General features: G+C 45.7%; 1 protein-coding gene and 1 long non-coding RNA gene across 4 annotated transcripts; one reads left to right on the forward strand and one right to left on the reverse strand.

Moving 5' to 3' along the window:
* Positions 1-707: 707 nt before the first annotated feature.
* On the reverse strand, positions 708-1,372 carry LOC120705191. The gene is made up of 2 exons (XR_005687829.1): positions 1,121-1,372; positions 708-995 (listed from the first exon to the last, which is right to left on the reverse strand). It is a non-coding gene; the product is annotated as an uncharacterized LOC120705191 (long non-coding RNA).
* A 239-nt stretch (positions 1,373-1,611) lies between these two features.
* LOC120703754 lies at positions 1,612-6,610 on the forward strand. Of its 3 annotated transcripts, none has more exons than XM_039987921.1 (2): positions 1,612-1,768; positions 5,907-6,610. In XM_039987921.1, the coding sequence occupies exon 2, from the start codon at positions 5,945-5,947 to the stop codon at positions 6,419-6,421; it is 477 nt and encodes a 158-aa protein (XP_039843855.1). In that variant the 5' UTR covers positions 1,612-1,768; positions 5,907-5,944; the 3' UTR covers positions 6,422-6,610. The 3 variants fall into 3 exon arrangements, with proteins under 3 accessions (XP_039843855.1, XP_039843856.1, XP_039843857.1); XM_039987922.1 differs by having other exon boundaries at positions 1,652-1,768; positions 4,583-6,610; XM_039987923.1 differs by having other exon boundaries at positions 1,674-1,898.
* The last annotated feature ends 11,437 nt before the right edge of the window (positions 6,611-18,047 follow it).

Below are 18,047 nucleotides of genomic sequence, written 5' to 3' on the forward strand. Positions count from 1 at the left end.
AGGGGCTTACTACGCTAGAAACTATAACAATTTTTATTATTAATTAAAAGTGTCAAACAAAAGTAGTTTACAAAACTAACTCCAGAATCTCTGCGCTAGGAACCCTGACGAATCTAATGAGCCCTTCGACCGCATAATTTGAGGATAGTTACTGTAGCATCACTATAGCCAATCATCGATTAATTATCGTCATTATATTTGTCGCGAAAAGTTACACTCATCCGTAAAAATATTTTGTAAATAAATTTTGTTTAGTACTTCATGCATACAAAAAAAAATTTGAAATGCGTGTGCTAGAAATGCTAGAAGAAACCTAACAAGAAGGCATCTGTTCGGGGCTCTGACGAGCTGTGGATAGCTTCATTTTTACGATAAATGTTGGTTGGTGCCTTTTTTTTTCACGATCACGGAAGGGATACTTGAAGCCAGGGCCTGTGGTTTGAACACAAACTCGGAGGCTATGATATCCACCACAATTTTTTGTTTCTAATCTTGTAAGTTTAGCTCAACCGTTCAACAAGTAGAGACAGAGAAGATTGTAGATATCGAAAAGTATCCTCGATCTACACACGCGTAGACGGGCGAACACGAACGGCATGGCACCAGCTGTGTGGACTGTGGTATTTATAGTGCGTCATATTTAGGTCTCGGTGTTCGGGTTACCCGAAAAATTCAGGTCGGGCTTTTCGGGTTTCATAAATTTCGGGTTTCAAAAACTACAGTCCGATATTTGTAGAAAATATACAAAACCCGACAATTCGGGTACTCGATAATTTTGGGTTCGGATTCGGGTTTACCCGAACTACCCGATTATAGTAGTACAGTAGTACATCCTAGACAACAACAATTTTGCAGCTGAGAATCCTCCGTCGATGCCGCCGTTCTTGAGTTGTCTTCCCAGCTGAGAATCCCTTTGCCGCTACCCCCTAATTGGTGCTTGCAGCGCCGCTGGGCACCAGATGCCGATGGCGACGGGAAGATGTAGCGTTGCTGGCCTGCAGAAGTGCAGATCGACGAGGAGGACGGGGTAATAAGTAAGAACAACGCTATGGGGAGAAGGATGTTGAAGAAGCGTAGCGGAGAGGCGGCGAGCTCGAGAGCGTGGGAGGCGGAGGCATACCTGCACGCGACACCGACCTGCATGCACGGAGATGGAGGCGGAGGCGGACCTGCACGCGATGGCCGACAGCGACCTGCTGGTGGGCGGTGGGCGGTGGTTGCAGGGCGGTGGCTGGAGGGTGCTGGACTGCTGGCTCCGTCGTCTCGCCGTCCGTTGAGATGCGCCGTCACGGCTCACGGGATTTGCGGCGGCTGGAGCCTCTGGAGTGATGGGGCGGCCGCACGGACGGGGTGGGGGTTGGGGGCTAGGGTTACTGGGGGCGGCCGCACTGATAGGCTTCATGGGCTGGGCTCAAAATACTGGGCTGGGCTCAATGTTTGGGTTTTTTTTTCTGAAATTTGGGTACCGGGGTCCTAAACCCGAATTATCAGTAATAATTTCGGATACTGTGATCTGCTATCCAAAATAGTGTTCGGGTTTTTCGGGTTCGAGCACGAGTTTTTCGGATTCGGTCTTCGGGTGTCGGTAATATGCCCAGTCCTAGTCATGCTGTGCTCTGAGAGCAGCTCACCGCCCGGTAACGCTACTAGCTTATAAATACAGCTGAAGGCTCCGAGAAGCAGGACACACAGGCAAGTTTGCCCGAGCCCGAGGCCCACCCAGCTCCTCCGAGATTCCCTTCCTCCGGTAACCTCCCGTGTTCTATAGGTACGCTTCCTTCTACTTACTCTGCGTCTTCCCTTACTCTGCGTCTTCCCAGCATCTGCCACCTCCTTGTTAATACGATAATGCATGCTTCAGCTCGCCTCTTCTATCTCCTCATCCTGATGTGCTCCAGGCTAGTTCTTTGTCTCTCTCTCTCTCTGTTCTTTTTTTAAAAAAAAAGCTTCTTTCTCTCTGTTCTCCTTGTTCTCTCCTCCCTCTTGTGGAGAAGCTCTTCTAGAGCAACATCTGGGACGTAGTCAGACTGTTTCTTACTTCTAGATCTTGAATCAAAAGAAAGAAAAAGGTCCGTAAAAAGGTCTTTGTGCATCTATGTGTTGCCATGATTTCGTGCTCCATGCGCCATATTAGTTCATACTTTAGCAATAAGCATCTATATATACATGGCCTTCTCAAGTTTTAGAGAACTTACAATTCTCGCCAATATATCCATTCATTCACCCTATCTGGGTCCCAGCTGAGCCAACAACCAAAAGCTGGTTGGAGGGTGCCCGTCGGCCGGCTGCTACCTGCCATTAAATGCCTCCTACTGTTTATATTGTTTAGCTTTCAAAATCGGGATGAACGTACTTGATTTATTATTTTATTTTGTTAAACATTAATAAGTATAGTAGGTAATTGATTTTCAAAATATAATTAGCTAATTTATTTGTCCCAAGGGCCATATTTTTTAAATGGGGTGTTATATGTACTATCACCCTCCTTCATTATAGATCTTATGAGACACCGAGAGATATCCTTGCTAGCGCCACTAGCTGCGGTAAGAGGCCTCAAATTTTAGTCAGACAATCTAAATGCCAGACTCTAAAAAGTTCAGACTTTTGTTTTATAAAATTTTAAGCTAAAAATATATAAGTATTAAGTAGGAGTGTGAAGAGATCACTAGAACTACGATCCATTATCACCCTTAAAGTGCCATACTCTAATGATCCAAAAATACAATTTTGTTGATTGAACAATATATATATATATATATATATATATATACACACACACATATACACACATACACACATATACACACATATATATATATGACTTGAGAGCAGGGATGCAAGTTATATTTATTTTGGGTCAGTGGGTCGACCCAAAAATTTGATAAAATAAACTAAAATAGCATTGTGCGTAATTAATTTTGGAAGAGAAATGAATTAGAATGGCTTGCTATCGTAATTATTTAGTTGATCCAAAAAAATTCTTGGATACCTACTTGTATCCCTACCTGAGAGCTTTGGGCAGGATGCAGCGTCTGTCTCTAAGCACAATTCTTGGGAACCAAGACACCTAATAAGGCGGATTTATTATGCACCGTCTCCGGTTCGGTGCATGATAAACCGTGCATAGGCTGTCCTGGTAATCTTAGAGCACGTCTCCAGCTCAAACACCTTAATCAAGCGCTCGCGCTCACTCTCTATATATCTTCCTGTACATTGGTCAGAACGAACGATTCCAAGTCATCTTCCATCACTCGTTCACCAAGGATTGAAGCTTCCTGATTAAAAAGAGGAGAAATTCCCTATCTAACACCAAAAAAAGTTGCTTTTCCTTATTTAACACCTAAACTTTAGAACTTCCCTATCTAGCTCCAACTGAAAAATTTGTTCCCTATCTAGGACTACTGTTGCTTCCGTTGGTCTCTACCGTTAACTGACGTGTGGACCCGACCTGTCATCTCTTTCCTCCTTCCTCCGCCCTTTCTTCCCCAACCCATCCATTGTCTGCCCTTGCCGCTGCCGACTCCTCTCTTCCCCTCCCCTCTTCTACCGCCGGCGACTCCTTCCCTCCCCTCCCTTCCCTTCTGCGGCGCCGCCTCCCCTTCTCTCTGCGGCGGCAGTACGGCGCGGCCTCGCGGGCGGCACGGAGGCCCGAATAGTGGCGCTAGCGCGGGCCTCGCAGGTGCGGCGCGCGCGGGGCACGGAGTAGGGGTGGCGGTGTGTTCGGGCCACGGAGGTGCGACCACGCGGGCGAGGCACGGCGGCGCTGGTGCGGGCCTCGCAGGGGCGGCGGCTCGTTCGGGGCACGGCAGTGCGGGCGCAAAGCAGGGGCAGCGCGGAGGCGTGGCCTCGCGGCCGCAGCACGGAGCAGGGGCGGCAACGCGTTTGGGGCACGGCAGTGTGGGCGCGGCGTGGGGGCGTGGCACGGCGGCGCTAGTGCAGGCCCCAGATCAGCGTGAGCTTCTCGACGGATGGGAGGCGGAGTTTATGGCCTGGTGGCAAGTCGAGGAAGCACGAGCCGAGGCACAGCGTCCGCACGCCGGCGCCGGCAGCGAAGGAGGAGTAGAGCCACCTCCGGACGTGGTACGCGCGGTCATGGGTCTCGGGGTTGCGGAAGTCATCGGCGGCGTCGCCGTCGGACTCCGGTGAAGGCGACGGTGTGGACGCCGGTGAAGGCGTGGCGGTAGCGGCAGGCGAGCACGGCCAACTTGGGGCTCAGGAACGAGAGGATGTGGCTGAGGACGAGGTCGGGGATGTCGCTCAGGTCAGGTGGTCCTCCAGCGGGCAGCGGCTCGTGGTAGTTCTAGTCTTCTGGACCCACACGTCTGTTAACAGTAGAGACCAACGGAAGCAACGGTAGTGCTAGATAGGTAGTGCTAGATAGGGAATAAATTTTTCAGTTGGAGCTAGATTTAAAGTTTGGGTGCTAAATAAGAAAGAGCAACTTTTTTTGGTGCTAAATAGGGATTTTTCTCTAAAAAGAGCTTGAAGCCTCCAGCTTGCACTTGTACAGAACTGGTATTTGGTTTTGCATATTTATCTCAGCTGTTGTTGGGTCTGGAACTGATAAAATCTTTAATCTTAGGTTCAACAGCTAGCCGGGCGGCTGGGGGTGCAGTGACTATTAGTTCCGGTTGGACCCACCAACCGAGATAAAAAAAATTTCTTATTTGTTCTGGTTGGTGACTCCAACTCGAATAAAAAGTCTCTAGGCCCATTGGTCCCGTTGGTGTTACCAACCGGAAAAAAATTATTTTTATCCTGATTGCCTGACCCGGAACTAAAGACCTAGTTCCGGATTGGCTATTTGGGTTGGGAGGGGTTTTAGTCTTGGATTGGCGGTCCCGATTGCGAAATCGGGACAACAAAAGTTTCCCAATAGGTAGAAATCAAGCTTTCTTTACTATTGTTGTATTCAACAACTGGGCAACACATATACTTGGACTTTGGTACAAATTGTTGAGCAAGTTACAGCATAACGTGAAAATTCAGTATGGAAACATTAGCTGGCAAGACACCAGAGTACAAGACGAAACTTCAGGAAAGATATGGCACCGTATCTGTCCAACAAGGCCTTCAGTTGACCTGAGAGCTTTGGACAGGATGCAGCGTCTGTCTCTAAGCACAATTCTCGAAAACCAAGACACCTAACAAGGCGGATTTATACGAAGCAAAACCATAATGAACGCTGTGACGAAGAAGAAAAATTACATTTTTTTAGATAAGGGATTGAACCAGCCGCTTTCGAGACTCACGGGCTTTCGAGACTAATTTCACAAACTCGCAGGCATGGCCGGCCGTATTGTCCACGGCTCGAGCTTGCTAGGCCCACGGGCTCAACGAGGACAAAATTAACCAGATCGGGCTTGCTCACGAGTTCACGAGCCTCAAACCTTTTTATCATTTTTCACCATGCATGTTTTATACCACCCACTCGAGCAAGAGTAAAGGATTTCGCAATATGGAATTTTATTACTAGAATATTTTGAGCTATTACTATAACTTATAACCTTAAGTCAATCCATCAAAAGTTATTGAGGGATTATGAAGCCCGTACACATAAGATTAATAATGAGAGAAAATGTTCATTAGATATTTTTCTCATAAAAGAAATTATATTAAGAACTTGAAATTGGTGGAAATGATCAAGTTATACTTCCTATGGATAAATTCCAGCCTAGAGTATATTCCCATTCACTTGCTAAGGAATGGTTATCAACAAGAAGTTAACTCTTCATTCTTTTTCCGATTTAAGTATACCCACTGCCTAGTTATATAGTACAACTTGTGGGGCAATTGTATATAGCCCATGTTCCTGTAGTTCATGGCGACGTTATTACTATTTTAAACAAGTAATATCCCTGAACGCACATGAACGCGGTTGTTTGACATGTGAGGTCGCATAGCAGATCTTGTCTGGCATTCTGGCGCTGTTGTTAGCACGGTTATGTCTTCGGTCTCCCCAAAGAAGACGCCACTTTTGGACGAGGAGGAATCGAGGAACCGAGGCATGAACCGAGGCCTCGACGACGGCGCCGGCGGCGGGTTCTCATGGCTGACGGCGCTGGGGTTCGCGTTCCTGACGTTCAACTCGGGCATGGCGATCTACCGGTCGGACGGCGACCGCGGCGCGGTGGCGTTCGTGGTGGCGTCGTACCTGGACCTGGTGCTGCTCTTCGCGTGCCTCCGCATCTTCGAGAGGACGCCGCGGGAGTCGCCTCGCCGGGGCGTGCTCAAGGCCTGCGTGTGGGGGCTCACCACGCTGCTCACCGTCATGTTCTCGCACAAGGTCGCCGCCATCATGCCGCCGCTGGTGGCGCTCGTGGTCTGGGCCATGGCCTTCGCCACCATCGGCGGAGGCTTCTACGCCTTCTTCATCCACCGGGACAAGGCCGCCCAACTGGAGGAGGCGGGGAACCTGTGAACGCTGGTGCCGCCTTGCAGGGTGGCGCCTGCGTACACGTTATGAAGCGCTGTAATAAGAGTACTACTAGCTGTGTGTGGGTGTCTGATGCTGGCGTCCAAGTGTAGTGTGCGTGGTACTGTCTCTGTCTAAGGTTTTTGCAATCGTTTCTACTACCTGTGATGGTAATTTTCTGTCTGCTTGCAACAACTCGATCTTCTCTCGGTTCTCTGCATGTCTGTGTATACCGTGAACTGGGTCCCGGCCACCAAACGGATCTGTGTGTTCGCTAGCGTGACACAATCAAATGTGATGGCCATAGCGTTGGCGTGCACTGACAATTGGTAACTACTACTAAGAGGTAACGTCACGCCACCATGAGCCATTCCTTGCACTCGATCGTGCGTCGTCGATGTAGATATAACATATATACAAGTCACGTACGTGTATATCCAAAGCAGACAAATTAAGCACCAGCGTGCACGAATATGCCCCGCAGAGCCACGTAGGCATTGAAAGCGCTGATGGCTTCAGCTAAGCAAAGGAACAACAAAGGAAGAAGCTAAGAAAGCTGTCGATAGTCCTGCCACGTACTAATAATGACCGGGAGCTATGATCCCGTCGTAGGCCATGCATGCTGAGATGAGAACTTTCGTTTCTGACCAAACTTATTTTCTATGGCCCTTGGAGCTACTTTTTCTCTGATTGAACTTCATTAGAAGAAAAAATGTTGAAGTAGTATTTGTGAAGAATAATTATTTCACAAAGAAGAGAGAATGTTTCGTCAAAAAAAAGATATATAGGTACTAGGTCCTCACCGTGGACGGAACGCAAAATGTTGTTGTTTTCTTTTCTAATGTAATAAAACAATCAAACACCTATGTGAACTAAGAGACAAACGAACAACATGCGTGGAATTCTGTTACAGAGTCCGACATTGTTCGTGTCGTCACACTCACAGGACGCTGTAAGTGATTCAACTTGACCAATGGACGAGACATACGCTGTAAGTGATTCTCAGCTCTAGGGGACAGAGACGCCACGCCACCTTACACACGGCATTGGACGCTTCCCGCTTTCAATTCATTGCGTAACTATCCATGTTTGCAAGCCTGCGAGTAGGGATGCAAGTTTCACATTTTCTGGGTCATTGGGTCGACTCAAAATTTGATAAAATGCACTAGAATAACATGCTACGTAATTAATTTAAGAAAAAAAATAAAATAAAGTAAAAATTTCAAAAACACCAATGAATACCCACTTAATCCCTGTAATACAGGCAACGTACCACATTGACACGGCCACCAGATCAAACCAAAGGTTAAGTTATCGTGAACTTTCTACAGAATAGTCTATATAGACTCGACTCGCCTTGTTCACGTCCAACGCGTGGACGTAGATTATTTCCCTAGACTAGGTGCGCTGTGAGCTTCACGGCAATTGCGCGGCGCGCCCAATCTGAAATGCTGATGACAACGAACGAAATGGATGGAGATGCTTGGAGCAATTTAAGAGCATCTCGAACAGTCTATGTGTCTAGGTGTAATCCTAACTAAATTTAAAGTTTAAAAGCTATGTAAAAAAATTTCTAAATAATAATAACTCCAACAGACTCTCTATATTCTGAGTGCCACTTTCGTCGTTCGTCATCACTTCTCTGCCTCCTCTCTAGGGATGCAAGTGTGTACCCAATGATGTTTTATGGATCAACTAAATAATTACAATGACATGTCATCCTAGTTCATTTCTCCTCCTAAATTAATTACACACAATGCTATTCTAGTTTATTTTATCAAAATTTTAGATCGACCCAATAACCCAAAATAAATATAACTTGCATCCCTACTCCTCTCCCGTGGAGCATGGTGAGCAGCAGCTCCTCTGCCTCCCAGTGCCAGGCGCCCCTTCCACCATCTCCCCAACGCCACCCTGGCCCGGCAGGAGCAGCAATCGGCGAGCACGGCCGGCAGCGGCAAGAACGGCGCACGGCCGCCTGCGGCCCTGCCAGCAACCCACCAGCCAATGCGGCCACGGCAAGGCGGGCTAGGCTGTCGTGGCAGCTGTGGGCCACCACGACTAGATCCAGCGGTAGGCGGCTAGATCCGATATGGCTAGGCGGGCGCGGCCACACACAGGCACCTCCGCCACGGCAGGAGGCGGGGAAGGATAGGGAGATTGTGGCGGAACCACTCGAAAAATAAGAATTTGGGTGCGCTCATTATTGTTGCAAGGCAATGCTGATACAACTCGTAACGCCATGGTGGTTCCTCGAGTAAAGTCACGAAAAATCGGGATCAAACAAGCATAACTCACACGAAGGCGAGCCCAGAGAGTACAACAACACGCATTTCATACATCACAGAGTTCTACAGCGAAATTTAAATTATTACAAATCAGTTCTGAAAATAAGACAAGTACTACATAAGTCTTATATACAATAGTTCATCAGAGTTCATTTATTGAAGCGAAAAGGTAAAACACGACAACTAACGATCACTTGACATCTCGATAAAGCCCATACGAGACATCACCCGGGAGGAGTGGTGTCAGCACCAGAGGATCCATCCCACTCAACAGACCAATCCGGAGGCAAAGTACCAGGCCAAGATAAACCAGCAATCATTTTCTCAAAGTCAGTACCTGAAAAATAGTGCCACAAGAAAGGCTAAGTATACTAATACTCAGCAAGACTTACCCGTCATCGGATATATCTTAGTCCGTTATCTAGACATGCAAGGCTGTGTAAGACTCTAGGTTTATTTTGCTTAAAAGCAACAAAGAGTAGGTCTTTATATTCAAGTTTTAGCTTTCAGATTCTACTTTGATTACCCATTCTAGGTAAGCATCTTACTTCTAAACATGCATAGTGGATAAAACATTATATCATACAACAAGATTAATCATCATCATCATATTCCACTTGTTACTCTATGTGACAGAAATTGTTAAGCAGTCTCATGCCGTGAGAGGCGGACGATTCGAATCGAGTTTGTTAACCTAGCCAGGGGAACCTAACACACACGTATGGGGAACGACGTCACCCACACAACTTTTTTCTTTTCTTTCTGGTCCGTGGATCTGGGTCACCCTCCCCGACTACACAGTCCGACCACTCTGCACCCATACATCGTGACAAAAATAAACCCTACTTCTACAAAGAGGGTGAATGATCGTTCCTCTAACCGGTCCAATCAGGTACTTTAGCTTACCGATTACCATATTCCTCGGCATGTGGCTAGTACTTTCAAAAGCTTAACGAAATATGCCACACACCGCGACCTTAACATTTTTGCCACTACACAGACAGGGAATCACAAATACCACATCCCTGCCCCGTGGTCCTTATATTCTTACAGAATATAAAAGCATTTCAACTTCTATAATCTCGCGAGTAGCAGAAAACTACTCGACTTTTACCGGTCCTATTAGCCATGCATCTAGTCGAGGTAAACCGGGTAAACAATACATCGGAAACTAGGAACATACATCTAAGGTTACAAATAACGCCTGAAACTTAAATGCGCAAATAAATAAACTATTACAACACATATACATGAATGAATAGACGAAAATATAGGATTAAATGCACCGGGGCTTGCCTTCTTGAGTACTATTAGCCTTGGGCTCTTCTGGGTCAGGTCTTGATTCAAGTCAATATTATTAAGAGAGCCACTCTCCAGAGTGGCAGTGTTCGCGGGAACCAACTCATAATCACCGTCGATCAGATATACCAGTTCTATATGCATGCAGAGATGATATGTTACAACATGATATAACTTGTTCTTTCCTTCACTATAAAGTTGTAATCCAACAAAAGATACTTTGTTGTGGTGAAATCAGTTAACATTATTTACTGGGCAATTGTTAATGGAATAGTTATTAACTTATCTTTACTTCATAAAATGAGCTGGGTTGTAGTTTTAAATTTCTGGACTAGAAACATAAGGTTATTTACAAATTCACAACAGAAGCTGTAGACATAAAATGGTGCTGCAAATTTTACATCTAATAGATCATATACTCAAGAATGTTCAGTAAAATTTTCAGCAAATAACAGTAATGTATCTAATCATGAAAAATCATTAACTCAGCATATACTAGGAAAAAACTAAATTTGTACAGACTGTTGTCCATGGATTCTGGAGCTCAAAATTTAACAACAACAACAATTCATGATCTCCTTCGTACTATAATTTTTCCAGAATTAATCTAAGCATATAACAGGAGATATAAAATTGATAAGTTTGACAAGTAGCTAACAACTTTTATTTCTCCAGGGAGTTCTACAAGTATTCTGGGTGTCAAATTTTTACCAGGACTTAGTTTCTACCTAAGCATGCTTTAGTAAAAAAATATGAAGCATTTTCATTACCAATAAATTTAACAGGGAATAAAGCTAGGTATACACATGCATTATTATTCGAACAATAAACTTGTAGTAAAGCATGTCAAACTTTTTCTGTAGTATCTTGACACACTGATTAGTCATGGACGAAAATGTAATGAGCATTCAAGCATGATTGTTACCAGAACAAAAATAACAATTCTAGTCATGGCATAACATGCATAACTTGCATCTACAGTTCTATGCATCTTGAGGTTCTCAAACTTTGCAAACATGTATATATGACTGAAATGAAGTACTACAATTATTTTCAAATTTTTCTAAGCAAAGGAACTATTTATCACAATTAAAGCCTACTTAACAAGCATTAAATCAAATATATAGTAAAGCAGATCTAAAATTTCTCAAACTTACGCTATAGTAAGGTTTTAGTGACATGTATGTATATACAGAACTCTAATATTTCTATCAGCATTAATATATGAAGCATACTAGTAGATCTAGGAATCTTGAAGTTTTGACCTAGTTATTGATGTCAAAAAGTGTTCAAATTTTTACCAGATACTAGTAGCATTACGAGACACAGTCTAGCCAAAAACTAGCTATAGTTACTGAGCACAACTCCTAGAACATTTTTTCTCCATTTAAACTTCCATTTAACCTAGAGATAAAAATATCCAGAATTTGTCCATGGGTTTGTGAACAAACTTGTAGATCTTGTTACAAGGATTCCAAAACATTTGGATTTGTATTTTTTTATTTTCTACAAATTTCTAGGCATTTTCAAAGTTCACTAATTTGAGTTCATATGGTTCATGCACTTTTGCAGACTAAGCCCTGGAATCCAAGTTTTTATTTACAAGGAGGCCCTTGGCCGTCAGAGCAGAGCAGAGCACGGCTTGTCGGCGGGGTTCCGGCGAGGGCCGGCCTCGGCGGCGGGGGCTAGGTGGGACAAAAGCTAGAGGGAAGCCGTGCACACCTTTTGGTGCTAGGAATCGAGGTCGGGGCCATCGGGAAACGGCTCGTCGGCGGCGAGGGGCGGAGCTCGGGCTCGATCGACGCCGGCGAGGGGGCTCCGGTGGTTCTGGGCGTCGGGCTTCGAACTCCTGAGCACCACCGGACAACGAGGAAGGCGATGCTAGGGTTGGTGGAGGCAATGTGGGGCTGGGTTGGCCGCTCCACGGCGAGCTCGAGCTCGCCAGGCTAATGGCGACGACGGAGAGGAAAGTGGAGGGGGACGCGCGCGGCTCAGCCTGGGGTTCTATTTGTAGGCCTAGAAGGCTTCGTTTGCTTCGCCTGGGATGCAAAGGCGGCACTGGGGAAGGGCGAGGCTGGCCTGGACGCGCTCGACGGTGAGGAGCAACGGCATGGCGCGGCGGCACTGCAGCAGGGGGGGGCGTGGCAGCAGTCCGAAGGGCGCGTGGCGATGGGAGAGTTGGACAGGGAGGTAGCGGGGTGACCAAAACCGTGGGCGGCCAGGCCCACATGGCCGAAACCGGGGCGGATTTGCTGTCGCCGGCGTACGGTGCGCCGTGAGGGGAGAGAGAGATTGGGTCAATGTCAATTCCGTAAATAACTCGAAGTTCAAGATTCAGTTCTGTAAACTCCATTTTTCTCCCTCTTTTTGGCCTCAAACGAAAACTTTTGAATACCATTTTTGTTCAGTTTTTTGAGATCTACAACTTTCGTTTCAGGCACTTTTTCATTTGAGCAGTGGTTTGTGAGTTATTTTAAAGAGTTCAAAAACTCCATAAAAGGATTCTTATTTCTTGTACTTTTGGGTTGAAATTGGGCCCACCTCCAATTTAGCACATGTTACTAAAGGTACCAGATTTTTGTGTACAAAATTGTGGTGAGGTGATTTAGACATGAAATATAGTTGGAACTAGTTTTATTTTCCAATATAAGGTGAGTGCACAACTTGAATTTGAATTTAATTTACCTTTTTGTTGTCTTTTATAGAGGTTTATTCTCACATTATCCACTATTTGCTCTCTTCTTGTTATGATTAACTTTTAAACACCTAGGCTGTCAGAGGTGGCCGACGAAGCGACGCAAGGCGCGAGCGCGGAGGGAGCCGCACGTGTGGGAGGGCGATGGCCAGTCCGATTCGCTCGGCAACTTTACCGAGGGAAGAGGAGTCTTTGCCAAGCCGGATAGCTTGGCGAAGAGGATGCCAAGGCCGTTGGACGCTGATTTTCTGCGGTGATTTGCTTTTTTCTCTGAGGCGAGCAGGGTGACAGAGCCACCTAGAGATGCTAGTCAGCATACTAGACAGATCGATCCAACATGCATTCAAAGAAGGTAGGCCAACTGTATGCCGACCAACCGCTATTTCGCTGCTATTTCGCCGTGTACGTAGCGCTTTTGTGCATGTATACTTTTTGTCCATTATCCTCCACTGTCATCTCTAGCTGACGCGCGGCGTCCACACGCGCGCGCTAACTTGGCGCCAACTAATTCGTTGCATTGCTTTCGTGTTCACAACTAAACCCTTCCAGAGTCATCCCGTTGGATGTGCATCTGGATTCAGGAACCATCGAGAGGCCCGATTCGTCGTGGAGCTGGACTCGAGCAGTAGAAAGTTACGGTGTGTTTAGTTGGTGAACTGGACTCGAGCGGTAGAAAGATCAATCCACCAACGCCGTTTCTTTTCTTTTTTCTTTTTTTTGAAAGGGAAGACTGTATTAAACAGAAAAATGACAGTACGTCTGTACATCCCTGCCTTTTTGCAGAGACCATCCTGCAAGAAAGAAAAATTACGCACGCAGTCCGGAATGTCCTCAGGTCCATCTTCACACGGCGCCTCCGGAGAGCCACCAGAGTCCGGCCATCTCCATCCACCTCGTCGAGGAACACGAAAGCTTTGGTATTGCTGCATGAGCTTGCGTTGTGACACCACAATGCTTCGATTTCATTGAAAGAATATCAGCAATTCCACAATAAGAAGGAAAGAGGACCGAATCCGCCACCGACAATCTCGCCGACCGAAAGCGAGCTCCATAGCTGCCGCGACCATTAGCAACCCAGAAGGAAAACTCACCACAGGGAAAACTTGCTGCCTTCCTTTTGCAAGGAGGACAGAAATAACAAAACACCAAAACGCTAACCTCCACCAAAGCCTAAGCACAAATGCGTCGTCCCCCGCATCACCGCCACCATAAGCAGAGACCCCCTGGAGAAGCAAGCTCGTCGCCCAGGCACCAGGGACAGCCTGCGACCTTATTCGCTGGCGGCGTGGCAGCGAAGCCACCCCCGGAGGCCGTTCCTCCACCCTCATCATCAACGGTGAGGAAAACGTAGATCTAGATACTAAACTACCTAGTCTATTAAGAGCCGCACGACGATTCTCCATTCCTCTGCTTCCATCTCTGGTGCGGGACAAGCAACCGAAGACGGAAGGGACTGGCGGAATCATTGCCGGAAACTCGTTCCACCTCCTTTTCGCCCTTGTGTACTGTAACGAGGGAATAAGGATGGCAGGAAACCCACACCAACGGCGCCGTTTCTTACCACATATTCTTGGGTTATTGCTAGTTTACGGTCAACCGTACGAGAGGCTCCCATACGGTCGATTTTCAGACAGTATTTTTTTTCTTTTTTTAGAAATTTTTTTGTCGTTTTTTGAGAAAAATAAATTCAGATATTTTTTTATGAGTCAAATAATTTTTCAAGTGAAAAATTGGCGGGTAGAAAAAATTTCAAGAAATCAATTGGTGAGATAAAAAAAAATTTACGAGAAAAATTTTGACAGAGAGAAATTTATCAAATGGAAGAAACAAAAAATGTACATCCAAATAAAAAAACTCGGCTATTATTTTTTATAAAAAAAATTGTATGCAAAGAAAAAAAACTGGATCTGGGCAGGGGGCGGCGCTGGTGGCGAGCGCCGCCGCCTCTGCCGGCGCACCGCGCCTCCCGCCGCGCCCCGCCGCCGCTCACGCCGCCGGACCCGCCGCGGGTCGGGCCGCCGCCGCCGCTCCCCTGGAGGTGCACGGAGACGGCCTCCCAGAGCGCCTTGTTGCGCTTGGTGGTGAGGAAGGAGTGCTCGAGCTCGGCGCGGACGGCGAGGAACGCCGCCGTCTCGGCATGCGACCACTGCGGCAGGCGCTCCCGGTCGAGGCTCGCGGCGGAGGACTGCGGCGCGGCCTCGGCGGGCGGGTGAAGCGGCGGGGGCGGGAGGGTAGGGAAGTGGGGGTGGTGGGGCGGGGAGGGGGGAGAGCAGGGAAGGGGAAAGGGAATGGAGAGTTGCTGCTGCGGTAGAAGATAAACATGTAAGCGTTGGGCCCACCACGTGGATGAGTCAGTCGACCGTGAGATGCCCCACTTCCGGTCGACCGTAGATCCAGTATTCCGATATTCTTGCAGCATTATTAACTCTGCTTCGGTTGTACGACGATTGTGCCGGTTTTTCGTTGTGTGACCGAGCATTCGGGTACTGAACATACTCGCTCCAAAATAGCTAGAGGAGTATGGCCCCGTTTAGTTCGCGAAAAAGTTTGGGTTTTGACACTGTAGCATTTTCGTTGTTATTTGCCAATTAATGTCCAATCATGAATTAATTAACGTCGTTAGATTCATCTCGTGAAAATCAGTCAGACTGTATAATTAGTTATTTTTTTTCAACTATATTTAATGCTTCATGCATGTGTCGAAAGATTCGATGTGATGGGTATTGTAGGAAAAATTTTGGGAATAAACGGGGCCTATTTTCAGATTTTTCCTATATCAAACTATCTAAGACACCAAAATAAGCACGCCATGATAATTTATTTTATGATTGATCTGATATGATAGGTATTGTTATTTTTTCACATAAATTCGGTCATTATGATAGTTTAATATATAGAATAGATCTAAAAATTACTATATGCAAGGACGGATGGAGAAGAACCTAAACGAATCCTTAACTTTTTTAAGGTACGAAGCCGCGATTGGAGCGTGACGGGTTTGCTGGGGCGCGGTTAGGCATCGCTAAAAGCGGTGGAATTTGTCGCGATCACATGAAGGACTGAGTTAATTGGCCTGCTTTTAGCCCAATTAACTAGACCTAAGTTAATTGGACCGCTTTCAGCCTAATTAACTAATTCTGCTTTAACGATTGTTTGGATGTATATGAAGCGTGTTTGGTTTTGTTGAAATGATTAGTTGGATCCACGTGCGATTTTTATGGCAGTATCTTAACAGGAAGCAGAGAGACTGCATGTCTGCGGATAAGTTAAAGACAGAATTATTGATATCATCACGCATGCATACAAATGCAAAACTAAAAAGCTATAAATATTAAACCACATTTTCAAATTAAATTTAGATTGCACCATTACCTTTCTTATATATGATAAAAAGATCCAATGTTTGTTGTATGGTCCACGAGCGTCCATTGATTCGATACACAAAATGCAAGTTTTATGGTACGCAAAGTCAGTGGCGGATGTACACCCCGGGCCACCCGTGCCATGGCCCGGGGTTCGGCCCAAAAAATTGCTGAAGAAGAATAAATATACTACTTCGCGATGACACTTATTGTATGTTTTCTATCTTTCCATTATGTTCTCGTGTATCTTTTGAACTTCCATTATGTTCTCGTGTATCTTTTGAACTATGAGTTTGTCGACGTCTGGTTTTTGTCACAACTATATTTAAAACTCGGCCCGGGGTTCAACTCAATCCTTGTTCCGCCACTGCGCAAAGTGTATAGCCCAAGAGATGTGACTGGGCCGTCAGTAGAGATCCTTTTGTTTTCTATTTAGCATCAGATTTCTTCTTCTGCTCTGATTCATCTTCACATTTATTCCACTGTCCTGATCTGGAAACCTTCTCTTTTACATTCACGCGACAATTTTCATCTTTGTCCCTAGGCTCCAAACCAAGCATTCACATATTGAAACAGCATCACGAGCAGAAACCATCCAATATGGTGATTCCCCCGGTATCGATCTCGATCCTGCACACAGGCATTGGAGTTGCGGCCAACGTAGGTTAAAATTCACACGGGGATTGAGCCAAAAATTGCGTAACTTAAAGATTGATTGGGCAGCGCGTAAGGAAAACAACGAGTGCAACGTGGGTCAGTTTACATCTCCTGGCCGATGAAATTCTTCACTGGCCCGATTGCGCTCCGACCGCAGCGCGTGAACCAGACCGCAGGCCAATACCATAAATTTCGGCCCACTTGCATGAAAATGAAACGATGATTCGTTTCTTTTCGGTCTTCTTTTATTTCCTTTTATTTTCATTGATCCTCTAAAACAAAATTGTCAGCAAGAATAACAATAATTTCACCGGAGGAACCACTATATACAGATAATTTTCAACAAAGACGTAGATTTTAGAAAAAAATTAACTGTAATGAAATATCTGGCCCATTCCTTTCTCGGTAATTGAAAATATGCATAGTTATTTGAAAATATTAAAAGGACATAAAATGTGAAAAATATAGCATGGAACATTTGGAATTTTAGATTTTTTTTTTGACTGGAACTATGGCGGACCCATTAAGGATCAGCCTGAGCAATATATTGAACCTCTGTTTTTCGCGACCGTGTCTGAGCACGTTTTTCATTAAGAGGAGAAGAAAGCAAAGTACAATACAGAGATGGTTTTGGAAGGTGAAACCAACTCAGAATAAAACAAGCTGGACTATTACACCGCAGGCAAAGCGCGACCTGGAGCTCTTCCTAAAGCGCAAACTACCGGTCCAAGCCGGCTAAATCCAGCTTGGAACCAAGCAACGATCTCATCAAAAATCCAGACTAGGACCTCAACTACCGTTCTAATCCGTCGGTCAAAAACTCTGTTGTTCCTCTCCTTTCAAAGCATCCAGCAAACCAGGATCACTATAGAGTCAAAACAATGACGATCACTCTTTTCTATGCTCTTCCTAGCCACATTCCACCAATCGACCAACCAAAGATTTTGGACAGCAGGAGATACAGTATGCCAACCAATCCTGCGGAACAAGTTGAACCATATTTCTCTCGAGAATGGGCACTGAATTAGTAGATGGTCAATTGATTCAGGAGCTTGGGCACATAAGGCGCATGAATCATCATCCTGTAATCCATGTTTTTTCTCCTAGCAGCAGCATCTGTCATGTATGACTAGCCAAATAAAAAACTTACATTTGGCCGGTGCGCGTGCCTTGTGTAGTAACCTCGCTCCATCAACAGGGTGCTGCCCAATGAAGAAAGCTTTGTATGTAGAAGAGGTGGAAAAAATTTTGTCAGCGGTCCATTTCCAGCACAATTTGTCTTCACGCACAGTGTCAAGCTGAACATTCCTTGTCATGTTCCAAATAAGCAA

Source organism: Panicum virgatum, chromosome 4K, assembly GCF_016808335.1.
Source record: "Panicum virgatum strain AP13 chromosome 4K, P.virgatum_v5, whole genome shotgun sequence".
NCBI classification, from domain to species: Eukaryota; Viridiplantae; Streptophyta; class Magnoliopsida; order Poales; family Poaceae; genus Panicum; species Panicum virgatum.

Coding starts and splice junctions, on each gene's coding strand:
- LOC120703754 (XM_039987921.1), top strand. CDS start 5,945: ATGTCTTCGGTCTCCCCAAAGAAGACGCCACTTTTGGACGAGGAGGAA.